At 38.7% G+C, this 20847-nt stretch overlaps 1 protein-coding gene across 6 annotated transcripts in view; it reads right to left on the minus strand.

The window, feature by feature from the left end:
* Positions 1 to 20847, minus strand: part of STARD13 (StAR related lipid transfer domain containing 13) — a 226717-nt gene that overhangs the window by 52234 nt on the left and 153636 nt on the right. For all 6 annotated transcript variants that reach the window (XM_019631357.1, XM_019631358.1, XM_019631355.1 and 3 more), the window contains 2 exons: positions 10306 to 10377; positions 7788 to 7869 (listed from right to left, as the gene is read on the minus strand). In XM_019631357.1, coding sequence (XP_019486902.1) covers positions 7788 to 7869; positions 10306 to 10377 — 154 coding nt within the window. The remainder of the gene's footprint in view (positions 1 to 7787; positions 7870 to 10305; positions 10378 to 20847) is intronic.

A 20847-nucleotide genomic window follows, 5' to 3' on the forward strand; every position in this document is an offset into this window, starting at 1 on the left:
ATATATATATATATATATATATATATATGAAGTCCCCTACCATGACCCTGTCATGTTCATACCTGTCTGTACTCCAAGCCTCCCCTATACTATGCAGGTGACAGTGGGGTGAGCTTCAGGGTGGGAGGTAGGGATGGGGATGAAGATACCTGTTTTGCACATTAACTTGGTTTTTCAAAAAGCTAAAAGATCATAATAGCAACATCAAAATGGCATGTATTCTTGTCTGGATAATTCCTACTGGCCTGTTAGGGTCCTTTTTCCAGAAAACCCTCTCTGAAACCCTTTCCCCTTACCTATCCTGCATTGTCAATAGTAATGATTATAGCTTTTGTCCAAGTAGCTCATCATTTCCTCATTCCTCAGCCCTGGCACAATTGGGCATTTGGGACCAGATGATTGCTTGCTGCGGGAGGAAGTTTAGCAGCATCCCTAGCCCAGCTGTGATAAGCAAGAATGTGCTCAGGTGTCAAGAGAGGTGCAGAATGCTCCTGCCTCTCCTGGTATGGAAACACTGGGCTCTCAGGGTGAAGGTGCTCGTATTTGTCTCCGTAGCAAAGAGAGGCTCTCGAGAGACAGGCTTGAAGAGGGGAACTGAGGGAACGAGTGACAAGGCACTGCTATTCTCCTGACAGTAAATCAGTTCTAATGTCTTCACAAAAGAACAAGCTGTGCTTTAAACTCTTATTTTAATTATGTTTTAAATGGAACCCTGTGAAGTATAAGGTGCTAATGCAACTTGAATTTCTACCCTTGGGACTTAGAAGTCAAATTCAGAAAATCACCAGGCAACACAGACATCTTTGGAAGAATTACCTTCAAAGGAGGAAACAGAAAGCACTCCAAATTGTATTTCACAAAAAGACCTAAGCTCTCTTTGGAAACTTTGGAAGCAGCCTGGCTGGCTTTGGATCCTGTCATTTACTAGCTATAAGTGGGCACATTATCTTAACACTCCCGTGCCTCCGTTTCCTCATCTGTAAAATGGGAATGATGTTACTGCCTACCTTATAAGGTAGCGATCCTATAGGATCATTATAAAAATTAAATGAATAAATATTTGTAAAACAGAGTAATTCTTGGTACTAGTGAACACTTTATAAATGTTTAAAAAAATAAAATCACTTCTTACTGGCATTTGTATTTATTTATAGACTCAGAATTTTAACAGTGGAAGTGACCATAATTATCAGGTAACCGCCTATATTCTTCTTCCAATGATCTATCCAGGGTCTCAGTCCAGTTCATTGTCATGTATTATTAGATGACATAACATAATATATAATACTGTACATTTTCTGTGGTAAGTATTGTAAAAAGGAAAATATTTAAAATATATTACAATATTCATAAAGCCTACCATTATTTAATGTTATTTAACATACTCAAATCAAATATTTGCCTTTGTGTAGAAGATATAAATATCGTTTTTGTTAGCACTCTTTCCTCTGTCCCTCCTCTGCCCCATATGAAAATCATTGTCATTAATTGTCCTTTTAAATATAATATGAAGAGCAGTGACTGATGCCCTGGATAACCCTAATCAATTTCATCGTTCCACAAAACATTACTGAACAAGGTGAATACCCTTGTCTCATAAGTGCTATAATTAACTTGTATTTATTAACAACAGAATTATGCAGAAGGTTTACTGGCCTAACATTAAATTAGAAATTCAGATATCATCATGAGCATCAGGCCCTGTTAGCAATCTGATCGAGTACTGAAAATCAAAATGCTAATAGGACATACTCCTTCTCCTTAAAAATGTCATTCAGGAGCTTTGATTTGCTACAAGTTGCCTTCAAGGTGACAACCTCTGCAAGCAATTTTGACACCTTAGTTATTTCTACATTCAGATATACTTACAGTTTCAATTAGCTCATCTAGGTACTTAGATTTGCAATTAGCTTTTCATTATTCACAGGGGAGAATGTTTTTCAATTAAGAATTCAATAAAAAAATCAACACAAAATTATAAATGGGTTGCTAAAATAACAGCAACTGTATTATTCTGACTTGTAGTAGCAAATATTTACAGAGCACCTACTATGTGCCAGTGCTGCCTGAGTTGCGGGAGCAATAGTGAGGCATGGCCGCCATCCTGGAAGGTCACGGCTTCAGCAAAGGCAGCAAACTTGTCTAGTTTCTGAGACCTGAAAACGAGAGCTGCACATCCACATATTCCAGGCCAGGTGTGGGCCCTGCCTGCCACCAGCTTCCTCAGTACAATATGTATTTCCAAGCCAATCAAAAGTTGGTACTGTTCAACAGTTCTCCCAGTATAAATTGGGACATAGGACATTGTCTGTCTATGCAGAAACTTCCAGAAAACCAAAGGTGAGTAAAATTCTTGTGGGTAATGTTTATAGATCTTCAGCTCTCTTGTTTTCATTGTCTCCCTGGCAGGAGCTGCCTGCCCTCTGGCTATGGTTCCCTTTACAATTCTGCATTAGCTCAGCATTTCAAATATGCATGAAAAATGTATACACCACAAGCTTTCAAAGGATAGAGGCCAGCTCTATCACTGTCTGCAGTGCACGAGGTTAGAAAATGAATAAAATCAAAATGCCTTAGCACTCTCCAGGAGTCAGTCATTACACACCACGTGAGTGGGGAAGTGTCGTCTAATTAACTGCTCATCAATCTCAACGTTTTAAAAGCGCTGTCATTCCCCTCTGTCTGGAGACCTTCCTTCTGCCTACTTTCTGCTATTGGCAACGAGGGAAATCATGGGTCTTGATGGCACTCCTATGAAGGGGAAGAAACCTCACACGGGTTCCTTTTAGCTCAGCTATCTCCATCTCTGCTACCTACTCTGCCTGCTTCCTTGGATCCATATTGCTGGGACTACTCCTTTGGCTTTTGTTTTACCCACTGTACCTATGCTCTGAGAATCTCAGCTCATACACCTCCAGCCACATGTTTTTCTTCATAATATTTTTGGAGACATAGCTGTCATGAGAATTATTCCAATTATAACAACCTCCTGCTCTCCAACCGTTTTCCCACAAGCTGGGCCCTTGTCAAGAGCGCTGTGGTGTCTGGCATTGCTGTATTTCCACATGTTTATGCAGTAATACCTTCTGGGGTGCATCTGTATGAATCCTGCTATGGGGAGCATCAGAGATGGGTCACAGGCTCTCCCCGAGAAGGCTTCCTAACTTATCCGGCTGACACTGGTATTATCATTCAGAGCTTTGTATCTCTAAATGATTTCACACTAATTGTACTCGTTCATCTCTGAAAGGCATTTTTTAAAAGAGTAGACTTTGATGCAAAAGCCCAGAACTTAGTCACAGCATCTCAAATCACATGCAGCAATGTGTAGATAAGGATTTGCCACTCACATGTTTGATATTCAAAGCTTGGCCCACTCGACCACATACGTCATCCTCTGAATAGATCTACACAATCACAGACAATGTTTGTCCTGCAGTCCTGATTTTAAAATATGAAATAGAATTTTTATTCTTGGTTTACAATGTAATCATTGATTTATAATTTAGAAATAAAATTTTAGGAATCTATGACTAAGCTACTAGAACTAAGGAGTGAGATTAGAAAGACTGCAGGATACAAGGACAATATACAAAATAAATTTTGTACTAGCAATGAAAAACTGGAAATTGAAATGATAAAAGACAGTGCTATTTATAATACAAAACATGAAATTCTTCAGACTTTCAAGTATGTGTAGTATCCATATGTCAAAAACTATAAGTCAGGGTTGAAAAAAAAATCAAAGGAGACCTAAATAGATATTTACTGTGCTTATGAATCTGAAGACTTAATGTTAAGATTCCAGTTCTCCCCCAACTTATCTATAGATTCAAAACAATCCAAATCAATAATCCAATAGAACTTTAAAAATAGATATTGACAAGCTGTTTCCAAAATTTATATGAAAAGGCAGAGCAACTAGACTAGCTAAAACAATCTTGACAAAGAAGAACAAAGTTGGAGGACTCACACCATTGGATTCTAAGACAGACAAAAAGTTATGTAACCAAGTGTCCTACTGATGAAAGGATAGACACAAAGACAAATGGAACAGAATACAGAGTCTAGAAATAGACTCATACATCTATGGTCAACTGATTTATAACACAGGTGTAAAGGAAATTCAGTGAAGGCAGTATGAACTTTTCAACATGGTGCTCAACCAACACGACATTGATATGCAAAAAATGAATCTTTACCCATACTTTGGACCTTGTAAAAAAATTAACCATTGACTTAAATGAAATGGACCTTTGCCTTAAATATATAACTGAAAGTTCTAGAAGAAAACAGAAGGAAATAGTTGTGAGGAAATGTTAGGCAAAGATTTCTTAGATATGACATTAAAAATACGAAAAACAATTTGATAAATTGAACATTAGTAAAATTAAAAACTTCAGTTCTGTGAAAGATACTGTTAAGAGAATGAAAGACAAGCTACAGACTGGCAGAAAATATTCACAAAACACATACCTGACAAATAATTTACATCTAGAACATGCAAAGAACTCCCAAAACGCAAACAACCAAATATAAAAAATGAGCAAAAGACTTGACTCACACTTAACCAAAGAAGAGATATGGATGAAAATTAAGCCCATGAAAAGATGTTCAACATCATTATTCACTAAGGAAATGCAAATTAAAAACACAATGAGATAACACTAGACACTTATTAGATTGGCTAAAAACAAAACAACCCAGCAATACCAAGCGCTGACAAAGATGTGGAGCAACTAAAACTCTATCATACATTGTTGATGGAAATACAAAATGGTATGGTCACTTTGGAAAAGTCTGTGATATTTTTATAAAGTTATAATACACTTATTAGATGGTTTCCACAATCCCGTTCTTAGGATTTTACCCAAAGGAACTTATGCTCACACAAAAACATGAATATGAATGCCTTATAACCACCCAACTGGCTACAACTCAAATGCCCTTCAACCAATGAATAAACAAACTGCACTATATTCGTACAGTGGGATACCACTCAGCAATCACATTGACTGATACACACAATGACACAGATGAAAGAAGCCAGGCTCAAAAGGCTACATGTTTGATTTCATTTATATGGCATTCTGGAAAAGGCAAAACTACAGGTACAAAAACCAGATCAGTAGTTGCCAGTGGTTGGGAGTAGGGGTAGAGGTGGATGGGAAAAGGGAACCATGTAATTTTGGGGGGGTGATGGACCTGTTCTTGGTTGTAGTGGTGGTTACTCACTGCAGGCATTTGTCAGAACTCAAAAAACTGTACACTGAAAATAGTAAATTATACTTTTTATATAACATATATAAAATAGTAAATTTTACTTTATATATATTTAATATCTATATTTATATCTATATCTATCTATCCTTCTGGAAGATAATATAGAAACAAATCTATGACATGTGTTTGGTGATGGTTTTAGACACAACACCAATGTCACAATCCATGAAAGAAATAATTTTTAAGCTGGACTTCATTCAAATTCAAAACTGCTGGTCTTTGACAGACACTATTAGGAGAATGAAAAGACAAGCCACAGAAAATATTTGCAAAAGACATGTCTGATAAAAGACTTTTACTCAAATATACAAAAAACTCTTAAAATTCAACAATAAGAAAATAAACAACCCAGTTAAAAATGGGAAAAAGTTTTGAACAGACACCTCACCAAAGAAAATATACAAATGGTAAGTAGGCATATGAAAAGATGCTCAACATCACATACCATTTGGGAATTACAAATTAAAATAATGAGATGTCATATGTATATATGACACTTTGATTCAAAGAAAACATAAATTAAAAAAAATTCAATTGGGGGCCGGCCGAGTGGCGCGATGGTTAAGAACTCGCTTGGGCCCCAGTTCGGATCCCACATATGAGGGCCAGTAACACTGCCCTCCACAGCTAAGATGCTGAACAACAGCTCAACCTGGAGCTGGGCTGCCTGAGTCGCCGGTGATGGCGTAGGCTGCAGCCCCTGTGGTAGTGGGTTGCCATGGGCTACCGTGTGTAGCCAGCAGCCAGCGTGAGCGGCCAGCAGCCGCTATGAGCGGCCGTCCAGAAGCCGGCGACTGATCTGCCTCGCCAGAGAAGAGCGCAATGATGGTGCCAACTTGGGCCAGTGAAGCAACATCCTCCACAACTAGACTGAAGAACAAAACGACAGCAACTTGTCTGTTCCCCTTTCCCCAATTCCCCAGCACTGTTCCCATCCCCCCAATTCCCCAATAAAAAAATCTTAAAAAAAAAAAAAAGCTATAATTAAAAAAAAATTCAATTGGGAGAAAAAAGATAGCATAATATAATGCAATTAAATATACAAATTATTTATTTTTAAAAAGTCAACTAGTAAAAATACTCTTGGTAAAAGTGAGGAGGGAAAACTCAGGATGAGGTGTGTGTTTGAATAGTTCTCTGAGTTGGATGAAAGCTTATGAGGAGGCTGCTGCTCATGCCTGGGGTGTGCCTCAGAAATCCTGAAGAGAAAACACTGCTTTTCCAGTTCATTACCTTTAAAGAATCACAACCAAACCATCCCTTCCTCTCATAAATGTTCACAAATGGCATTTTGTGCTTGTTTGTTTTTTAGTCCAAATAGTCCGTTCCTTTAATTTATGACTAGAAGAATTCTTAGCTCTTCTACCCACATATGCAAACCCATAGGATTGTTTGCCTTGAACATTCAGAGGTCATGTCTTAATGCCAATCTATTTTCATACAGGAACCAGAGTGACCAGCTTGTGAATACAAAAGTACACGTCTGAAGCTTCAGCAAGCCCAAGATTATTTACACACTATCCTAACATAGAATTGTCTCTCCTATCTTGACAAAGTTTTGCTCCTCAGTATTTTATTAAACTACAATTTTTCTATGTCAAATGCAGAATATGCTAAAAAGAACACTGGATTGCAAGTTATAAGTACTGCATAGGAAGGTCAGTTGAGCCCATAACTAGCTGTGTGGTCTTGGAAATGTGACTCACCTCCTGTAACTAATATTTATTTTCAGCCCTGACCTCTCTCCAGGGCTTTTGATAGGAAACTTCACATTTCTACAGACGCATGCAACCCCTCAGGCGGCATTTACTTGTTCAGGAATATTGATTATATTGGCATCTTTCACTGTTACCCAAATTATAGTTGTTACTTATTTGTGCATGTATTCATGCTCTATTTCTTCAACTAGATTTCTCCAAAGAGATTACAAATTCTTTGACAGGAGGGAATTACTCATGAGTACATCTTGGTCTTATATCATCTATCACAAAGCAAAGGCTTCAATATTCCAGGTGGCCAATACAATTACTTGAGCTTACATATTCCAATTTTCTGATATAATCACTTGACTTTGCAAAAAATACAGCCAAGTTCAACATACTCATGGAGATTTTAAGGTACTTCCCTGACTGCTCATGCTACCTCCTCCCACTAGCCCACCCACAGCCCCAATCACTGTCTCTAGCCTCATCTTGTTTTACTCTTTTCGTAGCATTGAACACTCTGTGAGATAACATTTCTTTCTCCCTTTCTTTTTCTCTTACTCACTCTCTCTCTCTTTTTCCCAATCTATCTTCTGAAGCCTCCTACTAAGATTTAAGCTCCATGAAACCAGGGACTGATCACACTCATCATAGTACAGTTAGAAACTAGACCCATGCCTGGCACACAGTAGGCACTCAATAAATACTTAATGAATTGTTGAACTCACCTGTTGTAGTAATGTAGTGATACCTACTGGAAACTGAACAATTAAAAGAACAGAAATACTTCACATGATTTACCTGTAAAGAGGTTCTACAAGGTCCTTTTCAAGAAAATCATGATCATTCTTGACAGCCAAAATGTTGATGGGAAATTGGGAATCTGAAAGAGAGATGGAGAGAAAAAGGGATTTATGGGCCTGGTTTTATCTGAATGGACACTCCTATCTTCAGGCTACTACATTTCTGTACACATGACTGATCTTAACAGCAGTTACTCCCCACTGATGGGGAGTGTGTTGGTAATGTGTGATAGAGCAGGCAGTTTTATTTTTATCGCAATACTGTCTTTTAAGGTACAAAAGAAATGTGAAATATGATAACCAAGTGCTTGACGTTGGGTAAGAATTAATAATACTAAGTGCCTGCATTTTTATAGCTCGTCATTGTCAAGACATTTGCCTGCATGGAGAAGAGCCTTGACTCTCTCACCATTCACCTAAGGCATAGGTCTCTAGCTCTATCCCGACGAGTTCATGGACTATTCAGTTTGGCAGATTGTTTTTTTCCTTCAGAGAGCGAATTTCCAAAAATATCTGAAGCTCAATGACCTCAAATATTTTCTTTTGTAGCAAAATCTTGAATCATTTTAGAGTATGAGGAAAATACTGAAACAACTGATACTGTCCAAAGAGGAGAAGAAATTCCACCATCGTGACTTTTTTCCATAGGCTATTCGTGCCAGCTTTGGAAGTCAAGGGCAAGACTCAAGGCAGGGTATTAATTTTAGGTACCTCATTCGAGGAGGTAAGAATCTGGAGGTCATTCTAATAGAGGCCATGGTCAAACCTCACAGACAATGTCAGCTCATGATCATTATCCCACCATTCCTTCTTTTTCTCATTTTCCAGTTTGCACTGTTTCCACCTTGCCAGTCATAATAAATCTAAGGGTATCTAAATCTTAACGTGAGTTGAAAACAGAAACAATTCCTCTTCTAGTGAAAAGAGAAATGAGAGTAAATTCAGGGAGTGCCAGAATGAGGCCTGTCTCATCCTGCCAGGGAGGGAGTGTGCGGGGCTGAGGGACACAGAGTCGGAAGCCCGGCCCAGCTGCCCAGCCTGTTGGCGCTGGCTCCCCTACTCTCTAGCTGGAGAAGTGGGGCAAGGCACTTAACCTCTTCTGGGCCTCTGTTTCCTCATCTGTAAAATGGGGGTGATGAAAATTAAAATACTCACCCTATAGTGTTGCGAATATTAAATGAATAGTTATACAAAGTGCTCTGAACAATACCAGGCACATTTTAAGCTCTGTGTAATATGTGCTCTTCTTATTATTTTATTAACTCAATGAATATGGCTTACACACCCTTTTCTTATGAGGTATCTTTACTTCTTAGCCATTTACAGATACTTCAAGTTTAAATCACATAGCATTTCGAGTTTACCTAGAGAGCATACATTAGAATAGAAAATACTGTATCAAGGCTCAAGAGATTGATTTTCATTCTGACTCCTCTAACTTTTTACCTTGGAAAAGTCACTTAACCTTTTTGGGCCTCTCTTTCATAATCAGTAAATTGGTGGTGGGAGTTAGGAGTGAGGGTTGCTTTGACCAATATTATAAGACCTCACCTTTTCTAAAAGGCTACGATCTATGAAGATTTTCATCAGAGGTTCTAGACTTCAAAGCATTCAGGGATATGTTCTCCTTTATCCTCACACAACTTAAGTGAGATAAATAGAACATTTTTTTAAACTATAAAACCAAGCTTCTAGTTGGGTGAACAAGATATACTAATGAGTACAGATTCATTTTGTTGATTCTGTCCATTCTACATAAATTTTATGCCATCAAGAAGAGAAGGTGATGCCGTTTCTTATAGCCTGCCCACATCTTTGCAATGGACACTTTCAGAAATAAATCCTCAGATTATCTTGAGTGTGTTGTCTGCTTACTGTTGGGATCCTGACTAATTCACTCTACCTATGGACTATCCGAGAAGTAGTTAGAAGCCTGGACTATAATTTAAGGTATAAGTAAGATGTAGGTGAGTAATTTTGTTAACTGCCAATTAAAACATCAATGAAAGAAAGTATGCCCACTGGCTTTTAAAGTCCCCCTAAATAACTTCTGATCTATATTATATTTTTAAAATTTTTAATGTAAAGTAATCAGAACTGAAGAAAGGTCTCAAGACAATTAGCTTTAGGATTCTAGGAAATTTATCAACCACTAGTTTATGGTACTTTCAAGAAAACCGAGAGGAATGAAGAGAAAACAAGAAAAAGAATAAGGAAGAAAGTGTAGAAAAGCTGGTGATGACAGAACATGGCAGGAAATGATAGTTGGATGGGACTGGTGGTGAAGACACGAGAAGCAGGAAGTTTGGAGCACAAAGTAAAATAGGCTTGGGGAGTGATACCCATTTCTCAACTGGCATCAGTATAAGCACTGGTCATTGCAAAGCCGAGGGGAAGAGACAGAAGAAAAAAAAAAAGATTAAGAAAAGACTTGGAAGTTAAAACACACCACAGGACAAACATGCTTCATTCTGAATTTGTTCTCTTTATAAAGAGTGAAGGGAAGGCCAACCTACCCTCATATAACTGAGCGTATTGCGGGAACCCGGCAGCACGGAGCCAGTCGCATGCTTCCTTCGCTTCAATTTCTGAAAAATACAAGAAAGGCAAACATGTGAGTCCAAAGGCCACACACTAACACTCCATCTTCTTAATCGAGGAGAAACTGGTGAGCATTGTGCAAGTTATTACAAGGCAAAATTGTTCTCAGGGATTTCTGTAGAAGTGGGCCTACCCAGAAATGTGTGTAAAAGGAGCAGGTGTCACAAAGGTACTTGTTATATGTCTAAGATTATCTCCAATGTCGATCCATAAGTACTTGGATGATAACAAAACCACAGCCTACAGAACACAAAGGTTGAGTTTCAGGCAGGGAAAAACATCTTTATTTATATACCAGGGAACAAGGGGATGAGGGAGAAGGAGGAAATAGTTTCCTCTGATCCTTGTTTTAAATAATTGTTTTTTAACTTTCAAAGATAAGGCTAAAAATATTTAACATTCCTTTATTCTTTTGCCCTTGGGGTAATGAAAGAAAGAATACAAGTGGGTAGTCTAGGAAAATGGGTTTTCTCATGAAGACATCTATTACAAAAATCCAGTGTATTCTTATTTCTTTAATCTTATGAATGGCTTTAATTCCCAATGCCTTATAACAAGACGATCATTCATCAAGCGCATTAGAATGACTTCAAGTTGCAGAGTGCACCCTGGAAAATAAAGCTGCTTATCTAAAACTGAGACACGCATCTGATGGGGCTGCTAGAACTTCTGAGGGCCAAGCCCAGACGGTTGATGTGTCCTCTGGGTGACCATTTTTGGTGTGGACACACCCACGGCACACGGGACCACCTGCCTGGAGAAGCTGTGAGGGGAGATGAGAGAAGGCTCCAGTATGTGAACCGGGTCACTTTTTGACCTTGTGAATCCTGGACTATTTCCCAACCACAACTCTGTTAGATAAATATGAAGGCAAGGGAAAAGAAGTTCATCTGTCAAAAGTCCAGTTTTCCAAAAGAAATGAAGCCACCTAATTAGAACAGGCCCCTTCCTCCGCTGTTGGGACGGAGCCCTATCAGGCCATTGCATTTCCACTTACTCTGACGTTCGTTTTTCCCCGCCATCAAACCCGGACAGCACAGGTCGTTTTGGATACCACTGCATGAACACAATCTACACTAACATCAGCTGTGGGTCTGAGCCTGTCCATCTTTGAAAGTGCAGTGTCTGCGCAGCATAATGTTTAATGTGACAGAGCTATCTGGTATATGTTAGGAAAACAGACCACAGACCAGACCTTGCACAGGCCCCAAAGGAAAGAGCAAAAACGTCCATCCCCATCCCACTGAGCTGGTTAAACATGGGCTAAGATCTGTCCCTGAATTCAGGGCAACACAGCCTGCAGCGGCTCCTGTCCCAGAGTGCCTGCTTCTACGGGCATCCTCTAACCCGCTGCCATTCTAGGGGTTGACAATGTCTAAATCTTGAGCTTTTTCTCTGACATAATTATTACCAGCACAGACCTAATATGTATTCATTCCTTCCATGTATGCATCACTAAGAAATACCCAGGGCCACAAGTTGAAAATAAAAGCGTTGGAAACCATCTCTATCAGGAGGGGCGTCTCTGAGATCCACACGCACAGTGCAAGACCTTCGGCTGGATTGTACTGAACTGGCTATCTTCCCTTCAGGAGACATGAAGGGCAATGACTGCATGACTCAAAAATTCTATTTAGTACTCATTTGAGAGTCTGTATGTGAAGTCTTTCGCTTGCAAAATCACTCAAGTATTTCGGGGACAGTAGGAAATGTATATTTTGACTGTAACATGTAGAAAATGTGGTGAGTTATTAATGAGTCACAGATAAGCTGTTGCCTTCTGAATTTTCAAGGTTCGGATTTGCTTCCTAGTTCAACATCATACAGTGGTTAGTAATAAGGTGATGTCTACTTTCTAGCTGTGCTCTACTTAGTTATGAGGCAGCAGGTCTTAGAGAAGCACGGAATTCTGAATTCTCCATTTGAACTACATGAATAGTATGCTTTTTCCTATTTTATAATTCCTTGTGCTGCTATGGAAATAAGCAGGAGAGTCCCAGAGAGACAGACAATGAACAATAAATGGAGGAGACCTGGAAGGCTGGGGCCCTGTAGCATAGGAAGCTCAAAGGAGAGTGGTGGGAAGTGAGCTTGTAAAAATGTGTAGACTCCACCAGCCTGGGGGCGGGAGTTGGGAGATGGGTCAGACACTGGAGGAGGAAGGACAATGAGCTAGGGGAAGGATGGGATACAGGGGTCCCTATAGAAAAACTTTTGGGAACCAAAGACTTGGGTTGGGCAGTGGAATAGGGCTCAGGCTAGCCTGAGCGATTTCATTTAAAGTCTCTCTAGATCATTTTATTTTTTTAATAAGAGCAACATAGATAATGAACTAAAATCCTACCCATACATAAACATGAATAATCAAATCTTAACCAGAACCCAGCTAAATCAAGCCCTCGAACTAGCTATTTTTAATGGGTAGGCAATTCACTCTTCAGTCTCAGAGTCAGAGGACAACAAAAACTGCAATTAGTAAATGAGAAAAGAGGAGACACAGCCCGGCCATCACCCTCGCTCCTCACAATTGCTCCTCACACCCCTCTTGTGAGCTATCCTATTTCGGAAACGTCTCCCAAACACATACCCCCTGATCTAGCTGTAGGCCTAACACCTCGATAACTCAATTCAAGGGCAAAACAAACTCTTGTTTACCACCAAGTGACCAAGCAAACAAACAAAATAATCTGGCATAATTAACCACTGTCAATTTTGACTTTTCCCATCCAGTTGAGTTGGAGAAGAAAAATGCCTCCCAATTCTGATTCTGCACAGCCCCTATTGAAACCTATCAGCCAAATGCTAATGTTTTCCCAGGGCATGTTACCCTTGCTGTGGCCAAAATGGCTGGAGAATGGAAAAGGAGTCTTTATCGCCGGTGTCGTCATTTCACAAAGATCTACCTAATAAGATTTAAATGACATTTGAGGAGGGTCTGAAAAAAATATCTTTTTTTACTGGGCTCTTGGCCAGCATAATATTATGAAAAAATTTAAGGGTCATTAAAATCATATTTTCGCAGTTTTATTTGTTCTCCATTTGTAACCCATACCTGCCCCTGTAGCAGCTTCAGGGCTACAAAGAAAAACATCAATATCCTGTAGAAACCTTAGTGTAGGGTGGAACAGAGAATGTCCTAGAACAGATCAGCCCACTGACCTCTACTGTGGTTACTGCAGTACGCTATGGAGTAAATTCAACCTCTTTGGCTTAGTATCATGATAGGATTTCAATAAAATTTTTGTAATTAGTATATGCAAAAATCATTTCTGTTTTACTCTAAAGGTTATCTATTTTTGCTTGCCCAACACCCTTCCCCATTTCCTCAGATCACAGAATCTCTCTCTGTTAGAACCTCTTATTGTGTGGTTCAGATAGGGCTGACACCACTCATTGTCCCAACCATATTTCTTGGTCCTGTCACCACCACTCACACGTGGATGATGTGCTCTTTAAGGGCACCCCCACCCCATTAGTTTAAGGAAACCAAAGAACTTTGGTATCTTAAGTTAACAGTTGTTTAGGGGCTGAGATCAATTGGTTGAAAAAGGGGATGTCCAGTTTTTCAATTGGTAGCTTCACCTGCACAAAAACCAAGCAAACCTTTTCACTCAATAAACCCAGAAGAAGGTTTGGTGCTAGGCATATTCTCCTGCCACATCTGTGATTCTACTTGAGGAGAAGTCACTTGTTTTGCCTCAGTTGCCTTTTGTACATGCGTAGAACATGGTGGGACCTCTGTCCAGAGATGGACACAGTGGAGGGGGGCTGTCTCATCTCGAGAAAGTACACGTCAATGGGCATGAGAAAAAGTCTCTGTGGAAACTAACCACAGCCTGCATCGCCTGTACTAAAAAGTATTATCATGTTTCTTGATAATATATGCTCAGGGGTGAAAACTTATAAAAATACAGAAAGGCCCAATGAAAGAAAAAAGTCAGCTCTTGTCCTATCACAAACACATAATTCAACATATGTTATTTGTCAAAGTTAGTGATATGGTAATATCTTTGGTTGACAACTTTTTTCCACATAATAATACATTGAGAATATTCCCCCATATAATGATATTGTTGGCAAAATGGGACATTTACTTTGTTTTGAGACTGAAGCTTATGTTTTACATACTTGATGTCTGAATACCACCCAAAGATTATAACATCAAATCAAGAGAAAACAGTTCAGCAGGACCGCACCAGGGCAGGGTGATTGTGGAGAAGGCTGGGAGTTCCTGTGACTAAAAAGAGATTTACAAGCTGTTTCTTTAAAAACATATCGTTTAGTGAGGTTTGGATACAGTCAGGTGGAGAAGGCTCCAGAAAGCTTTAGTCAAGGAAAGAGTTCTATTGAGCTCAGCAGATCTGCAGGCCTCCTCTCATGTTACCAGCTCATTGAATTTTTAAACTGGCGTTTCTGGAGTGCCTGGGAACAGTGTGTTCTCCTAGCTAAGCACTTTAAGTACATTTTGGTTTACATTATTCTCGGGATAACAAATATTTTTTCCATAGCTAACCCAAAGGAATACTATTTTTTCTAAATGACCAAAAATTCCAATTAGGGCCAAATTAAATTTTATTATCATCAGAAAACTAGCTACCTAGGAGAAACGTGGTCTACTGTGGAGAATTTATAAAATCACTACCTACGAGCATTTATGTTGTTCTTAAGAATCTCCTGGAATTTCGATGGACAAACTGGCTCCAGTTTAAGTAGGTCTTCTTTCTTAAATGTTCATTAAAAGTGCTCAAGAGAAGTGGGGCAGAAAAGACATCGTAGATCTCCATGTGATTTAGAAAAGCAGACTTGAGAACAGTGTTCTGTTTTCTTCATCTAAACTGGCTAACACAGTGGGCACCCTTGAGAGATTATGAGTGACTCAACCAGCACAAATGTCTGCAGTGGTTGCAATTATCACTATTAAAGTATATCACAGGTATTAACATTTCAACGGGCTCACAGTGGTTGGTTTAGGATGATTTTTGTGGCTGAGTTTGCTTCATTATTAACATACTACTTAAGACGAATGATTCCTTTGTCTTCAGATGGAATTTCTCAAGTGAAATCACTATGTATCAAAGGTGTATTTATTTGGCCATACACAAGGCCAGTTTTGTTAAAATCAACGTGGGAGTATCCATCCTGCAATCATTAATATTAGAAAGACCCCCCAACACCACCACTACAACCCTTCTCCCCAGGAGGGCTTTATAACCCTAATCACAGGAGCAGGATGGAATATCAAGTTCTGTAGTAATGACAGACTTTTATTTAGGTCCCATGTGCCCCCCAAAAATGTATACATATTTTAACAAAGGAAAAAACATATTAAAATTGTAATACTTAATATATATTGATGACAAAAGATGAATACATTTGGGTCACGTTTGACTTCTGCAACTACAATAGGTGCTCAAAATGGTTACCATCAGGAGTTAAACTTAGTTATTTAGAATGAATTTAAGATTATTAACCATGGAATATTCAAATAAGTGGAAAACTAATAAACGCTCATTTTATCTCCCCACACCTAACGTTTTCCTTGATGTGGAGCGAAATATTGTGCTATCAGCTGATATATAACTATGGAAGAAAGAAATCTGGGAGATGTATATATCTCTATGACATCTAACTGTACTCATTAAACACAGAGATTCATGGCTGTGTTTATGTGTGTTTCTTTCTGGAAAGCAAGAATCTCAGACTTGCTGAGACATACTATTCCATCACCAATTTTGAATACCACTCTTACTTCCCAGAACTCATAATACTTTCTGCAAGCTGGATTCGTAGCAAATCCAGTCACTTAAAAATCATTTCTATTGTAAAAAAAGATCGAGCAAATTCTATACCTAAGTACTAGGTCTATTCCTAGTCACTCAAGGGTTGTTTTAAATGACTCTTTTTCAGAGTGCTTGGGAAAATCATATATAAAGATGATAAAGAGTGATTTATATAAAAATAAAGTGATTTTCCCAACGATGCTAAAAAAGTGATTTATATAAAAAAATTAATATTATTTATATAAAAATTATTTTTATACTATATAAAAAGTGCTTTATATATGCTATAATATATAACATATAAGATATACATTCAACAATTAATTTATTATTAATTAATTTAATTATCAAATTTATAATAGAAACATATACACACATACATTTTTTTCTTTCTGTGTTCCCAATGACTTCCTGCTCATTCCAGTTGTCATGTAACTGGCCATTCTCCTACAGCTGGGAGGCCTCTACTTGCCATCCCATTGATGTCCAGCTTGGCTATATGACCCACTTTTGCCAATGAAATGTGAGCAGAAGTAATGTGTGCTGGTTTCAAGCAAAACTCTGCAAGAGCTATCACCTCGCTCTGCCAGCTTTCCTGCTCTTCTCGCTTTACCACGAGGCGAGCCTGTGTCAGACGAGGCGATTCCTTCAGCCTGGCTCCCAGAATGAGGACACAGGGACCAAATCCAGCTGCTGACATGTAATGTGAACAAGAAATAAACTTCTGTTGTTTTATACCACTACAACGTGGGGGACAATTTGTTACAGTGGCAAAATCTGGCAGAAGCTAATTTAACACAGCTGCCAGCCATCCATTCTATAGATGAAGCATATAGAAGGCACCAGAGACCTTGACTTCCACTTGAAACTGTTGCTGAATACCCATTAGTCTGTCAGAGAAATGAACGCTACCACTCTCAGTAATCATTTCTGCTTTCCTGCCCACAGTGCATGGGCTATATGAATTTAAAAATTGTAAGCAACTTTTCACGTTCATCTCTCAGGGGCATCCACAGGTGTGAGTGTGTACACTCATGTTCACAAACACACCCACTCGTTTTCTCTCGCATACACATACACACACCACAGAAAGTCAAATGTTCAGTTGCAAATGAACAACAACACCCTTCAGTTTAAATGCTATCCTTCATGTCCATATACCTAATAATATAAAAAAAGAAAAAATGCAACCCTCTCCAATCAATCTCCTAGAAAACACAGAAAATATATGCTCTACCAGCCAAATAGTTTCTGACCAGATTGTTTTGATTCAAGTTTTCCATGAGGCAGAGTGACTCTTGATTCTTCTCTTTCATTTGGTGCAGATTGTTCCCACCAGGCGCTTGTGGTATTGCTCAGGGAGGCTGCACGCATACACAAGCACATGAACAGCCCCAGTGTTTTTGAAGTTGTGGAGCCACTGTCGACCACTAAACCCCAAGAGATCCTCCAGGATGGAGTCAGTGAAGCAACTAAAATGTAAGATAGGGGAACCGAGAGTTGATTCAGACAATTAGAAAGAGGGTCATAATTTTCAGGCGTTGGCCGAAGTGCCTCCAGGTTGACACACCAAGACAATAGAGAGTTGAGTAACCTTTCTTGGGACAAGAGTGGGATTCTGGAAATGGTCTCTCTCTCTAACTCAGCTTCCTTGGCTCCTCTTGGAAAGGTAGAGAGGGAGATTTGGTGATAGTTGACTTGATGTTGACTTCTCAGCAGAAGCTCTAACTTCCACAAGGTCAGCCAGACTGCCAGTGTCAGAAGGGTCCTTGCTTATTCATTTTCTGTCATGCCAATGACTTCTTGCAAGGGGAACGGCAACTGCTTTAGACAAGTTCCACCACCACTAGAAAGTCAGTTTTCTTGGCTTTGAACAGGCACTCTTCTATCCTATATTGCCTTAAGACTTTTATTTTTAAAATGTAAAAATTATGCATGTCTTTAGGAAATCAAACCCTTTCTGTGTCTGCTTCCAGCCATATCTGTATGCTGATACTTGTAAAGGCTTATCTGCTATTTTAGTTGCTTAGTCCAACTCTTTTATAGCTCTGGGTACTCCAATTACACCAGAAGCTTTCATGATATCTGAGAAAAATGTACCACGCAGGCATCAAAAGAAGCACAGAATCTGTCAGCATGAAATCACACCAAGGATCCTACATACCCTCTTTTTGTCTTTCACTCATTGTAGGATGGGCATGGCAAGATACAACATCACCAAAGCCTCTGACTCCCCACTGAAGGCTCTGTGCATTTAACTTCTCAGCAACTGTCTTCCCTGGATCAATGAGAACTAGTGTTTGCTTAATTCAGTCCCAAGAAAAGATGTGCTTATTATCTGCTTATATATAAAAACTTGATAGTGTATGTGTGTGTGCTTCATTTTTAAATATTTACTGGAAAAAATATATACTGGAAAATTTTCAATATTTCTTTGCCACTCTTCTGAAATGCTTTCTGCTTATCTGCAATGGCAGTGATTTTGTGAATGATTTTCTAAACATACATCACTCATTCCAGAAAATAAGAACCAGATCCAAGAAACTACGTCTTTATTAGGGTTTCAGCTATTGATTCATTTTTCTTCATATTCTTCAAGGCCAAAGATGGCTGAGCTTAGAGGTTTGCTCTCTAAATATTGAGGTTTTTATTTTGCAGTCCCCTAACAGACAGTAACATTATATATGCCTTGTAGAAAACAGCTTAAAATGCATTCAGGTGGTTGAAAAAGCTTTACCTGATTTGGTGTGGGGAGGAGATAAAGCTCCCAACTGAAGAGGTAAAAAATGCAACTGGCATGTTGGAACCCCCTTTTCCATCAGACACAGTGATACACGATTGATTGTCACACTGTGATCCAACCACGTGGCACACTGCTATTAAAGTCAATTGAGGCTTCCCATAAATGTGCCCCCAAATGCAATCAAATAGGTTAAAAAAGTTATATAAACTATAAAAAATTTTAAAAGTTTAAAACACAAAAGTTTTCAAATCTCTGAATAGTTTCATTTATATAGTAGATAACTTATAATTTTAAAGAATTCTTGGACCTTAATAATTATTATCAAAAAAATCTAAGATGGACCTCTTGAAATTCTAGGTGTAAGAACACAGTAGGAAATGGCAGAAGTATGTGTCATGTAAACACACAGCTTCTTCTAAATGGATGTTCAGGTCACTCCACTTTATACAATATGAATGTAATTTAATTACCTGACTAGCTTTGGGCATATACCGATTTTTATTAATGTGGTCAATATGAAGGTCTTGACTAATATGCTTGCCCAAATTCTCACTGAATTCAGGTATAAAAGAATCACTTCCCCTAAGAACAGACTTGAATAAGAGATAAAAGTGACAAAACTCCCCCTTAAATGAAATCTAAACCTAAGACTTGAAGCACCTCACGTAGGCACACGAACCAAGGCTAACGTATACTAGTGAAAGGAAAACACACACACCGACTTAGCAACTTAAAAGTGTTACCAAGGATCCTTTAATTACTAAGGCACCAGCAGACCGGCTCTACTGAAAGTTTTTGGTGATTCTGGTTACCCAATAACATTGACCTCTGCGCACCACACAGGCTGGCACATCTGTAAGAACCAATTCCAGGACAGGCTGAGCACAGAAAAGCATCAGGCTTCAGCTGCATTCAAAGGAGGCAGCAGGACAGATGAGAAGACTCAACTAAAGACACTATGCTTATTTGTTTTTTCAAAAATCAAATAAAAATAATTTCAATTTTCTGATACTAGATAAAAACTGAAAGAAAGAAAGAATGGAAGGAAGGAAGGAAAAAAGAAAGGAAGGAAGGAAGGAAAGTGAAAAGAAAAAGTGGAGGGAGGGAGGGTATGGGGGGAGGGAGGGAGGTAAGGAGGAAAAAAGAAAGAAAAAAAGAAAGGAAAAATTGCTATAATTCTACCACTTAGAGATTGATTACCATTTTGTTGGCATAGAGTCTCTATTTTTTTTTATGAAGATGTATATGTGTATCTAGGCTAAGTATACTATTTTAAATAACCTTTAAATGAGACTATGATCTGCTTTTTCACTTGACAATGCATTTGAACCTCTTTCCATGCCAACAGATGTCCTTCTCGAACATTCTAGATGACTGTAACATTCTACCGCCATTACTTTAGAAAGCATCCCCTTTTATCATTTTAGGCTTCCATGATCATGGGCTAAAAATAATAAATCCAGTTCTCTGGAGGCTTTCATTCTAAATAAAGAATTTCGCCAGAACGTGCATCCTGGTGAATGTATTTCAGGGAGTACTTCTGAGTTGACATTTCTCATGTTATTTTACATTCTGGATTAAGACACATCTCATATGGTTTTAATTTATATTCTCAGCAGACTTCAAAAAGGAAATTCCAAGTGGAAGTTTATTCATTCATTAGAACTATGTTTAAATGATGCTACAGGGATGTCTTAAACTAACACAAGTCAGGAAGTTCAAAGTTAAGGTTAGATCCCAGACCATGTTCCCACCTCTTCCTTCTTGGTATTTGGAAAGTGGAGATTTTATGTAGCAGCTGTTTCACTTGTCTTTGACCTCCTTCACATGTATTCAGATCATTTCAAAACTTTATGCAATAAACTGGTATTTTCTAAAGGGTGTTGCTGAAGTTTCAAGGTTACTCTTAAAAAGCAAAACAAAACAAATAACTA

This window comes from Hipposideros armiger, unplaced genomic scaffold, assembly GCF_001890085.2.
Source record: "Hipposideros armiger isolate ML-2016 unplaced genomic scaffold, ASM189008v1 scaffold_991, whole genome shotgun sequence".
Classification (NCBI taxonomy): Eukaryota; Metazoa; Chordata; class Mammalia; order Chiroptera; family Hipposideridae; genus Hipposideros; species Hipposideros armiger.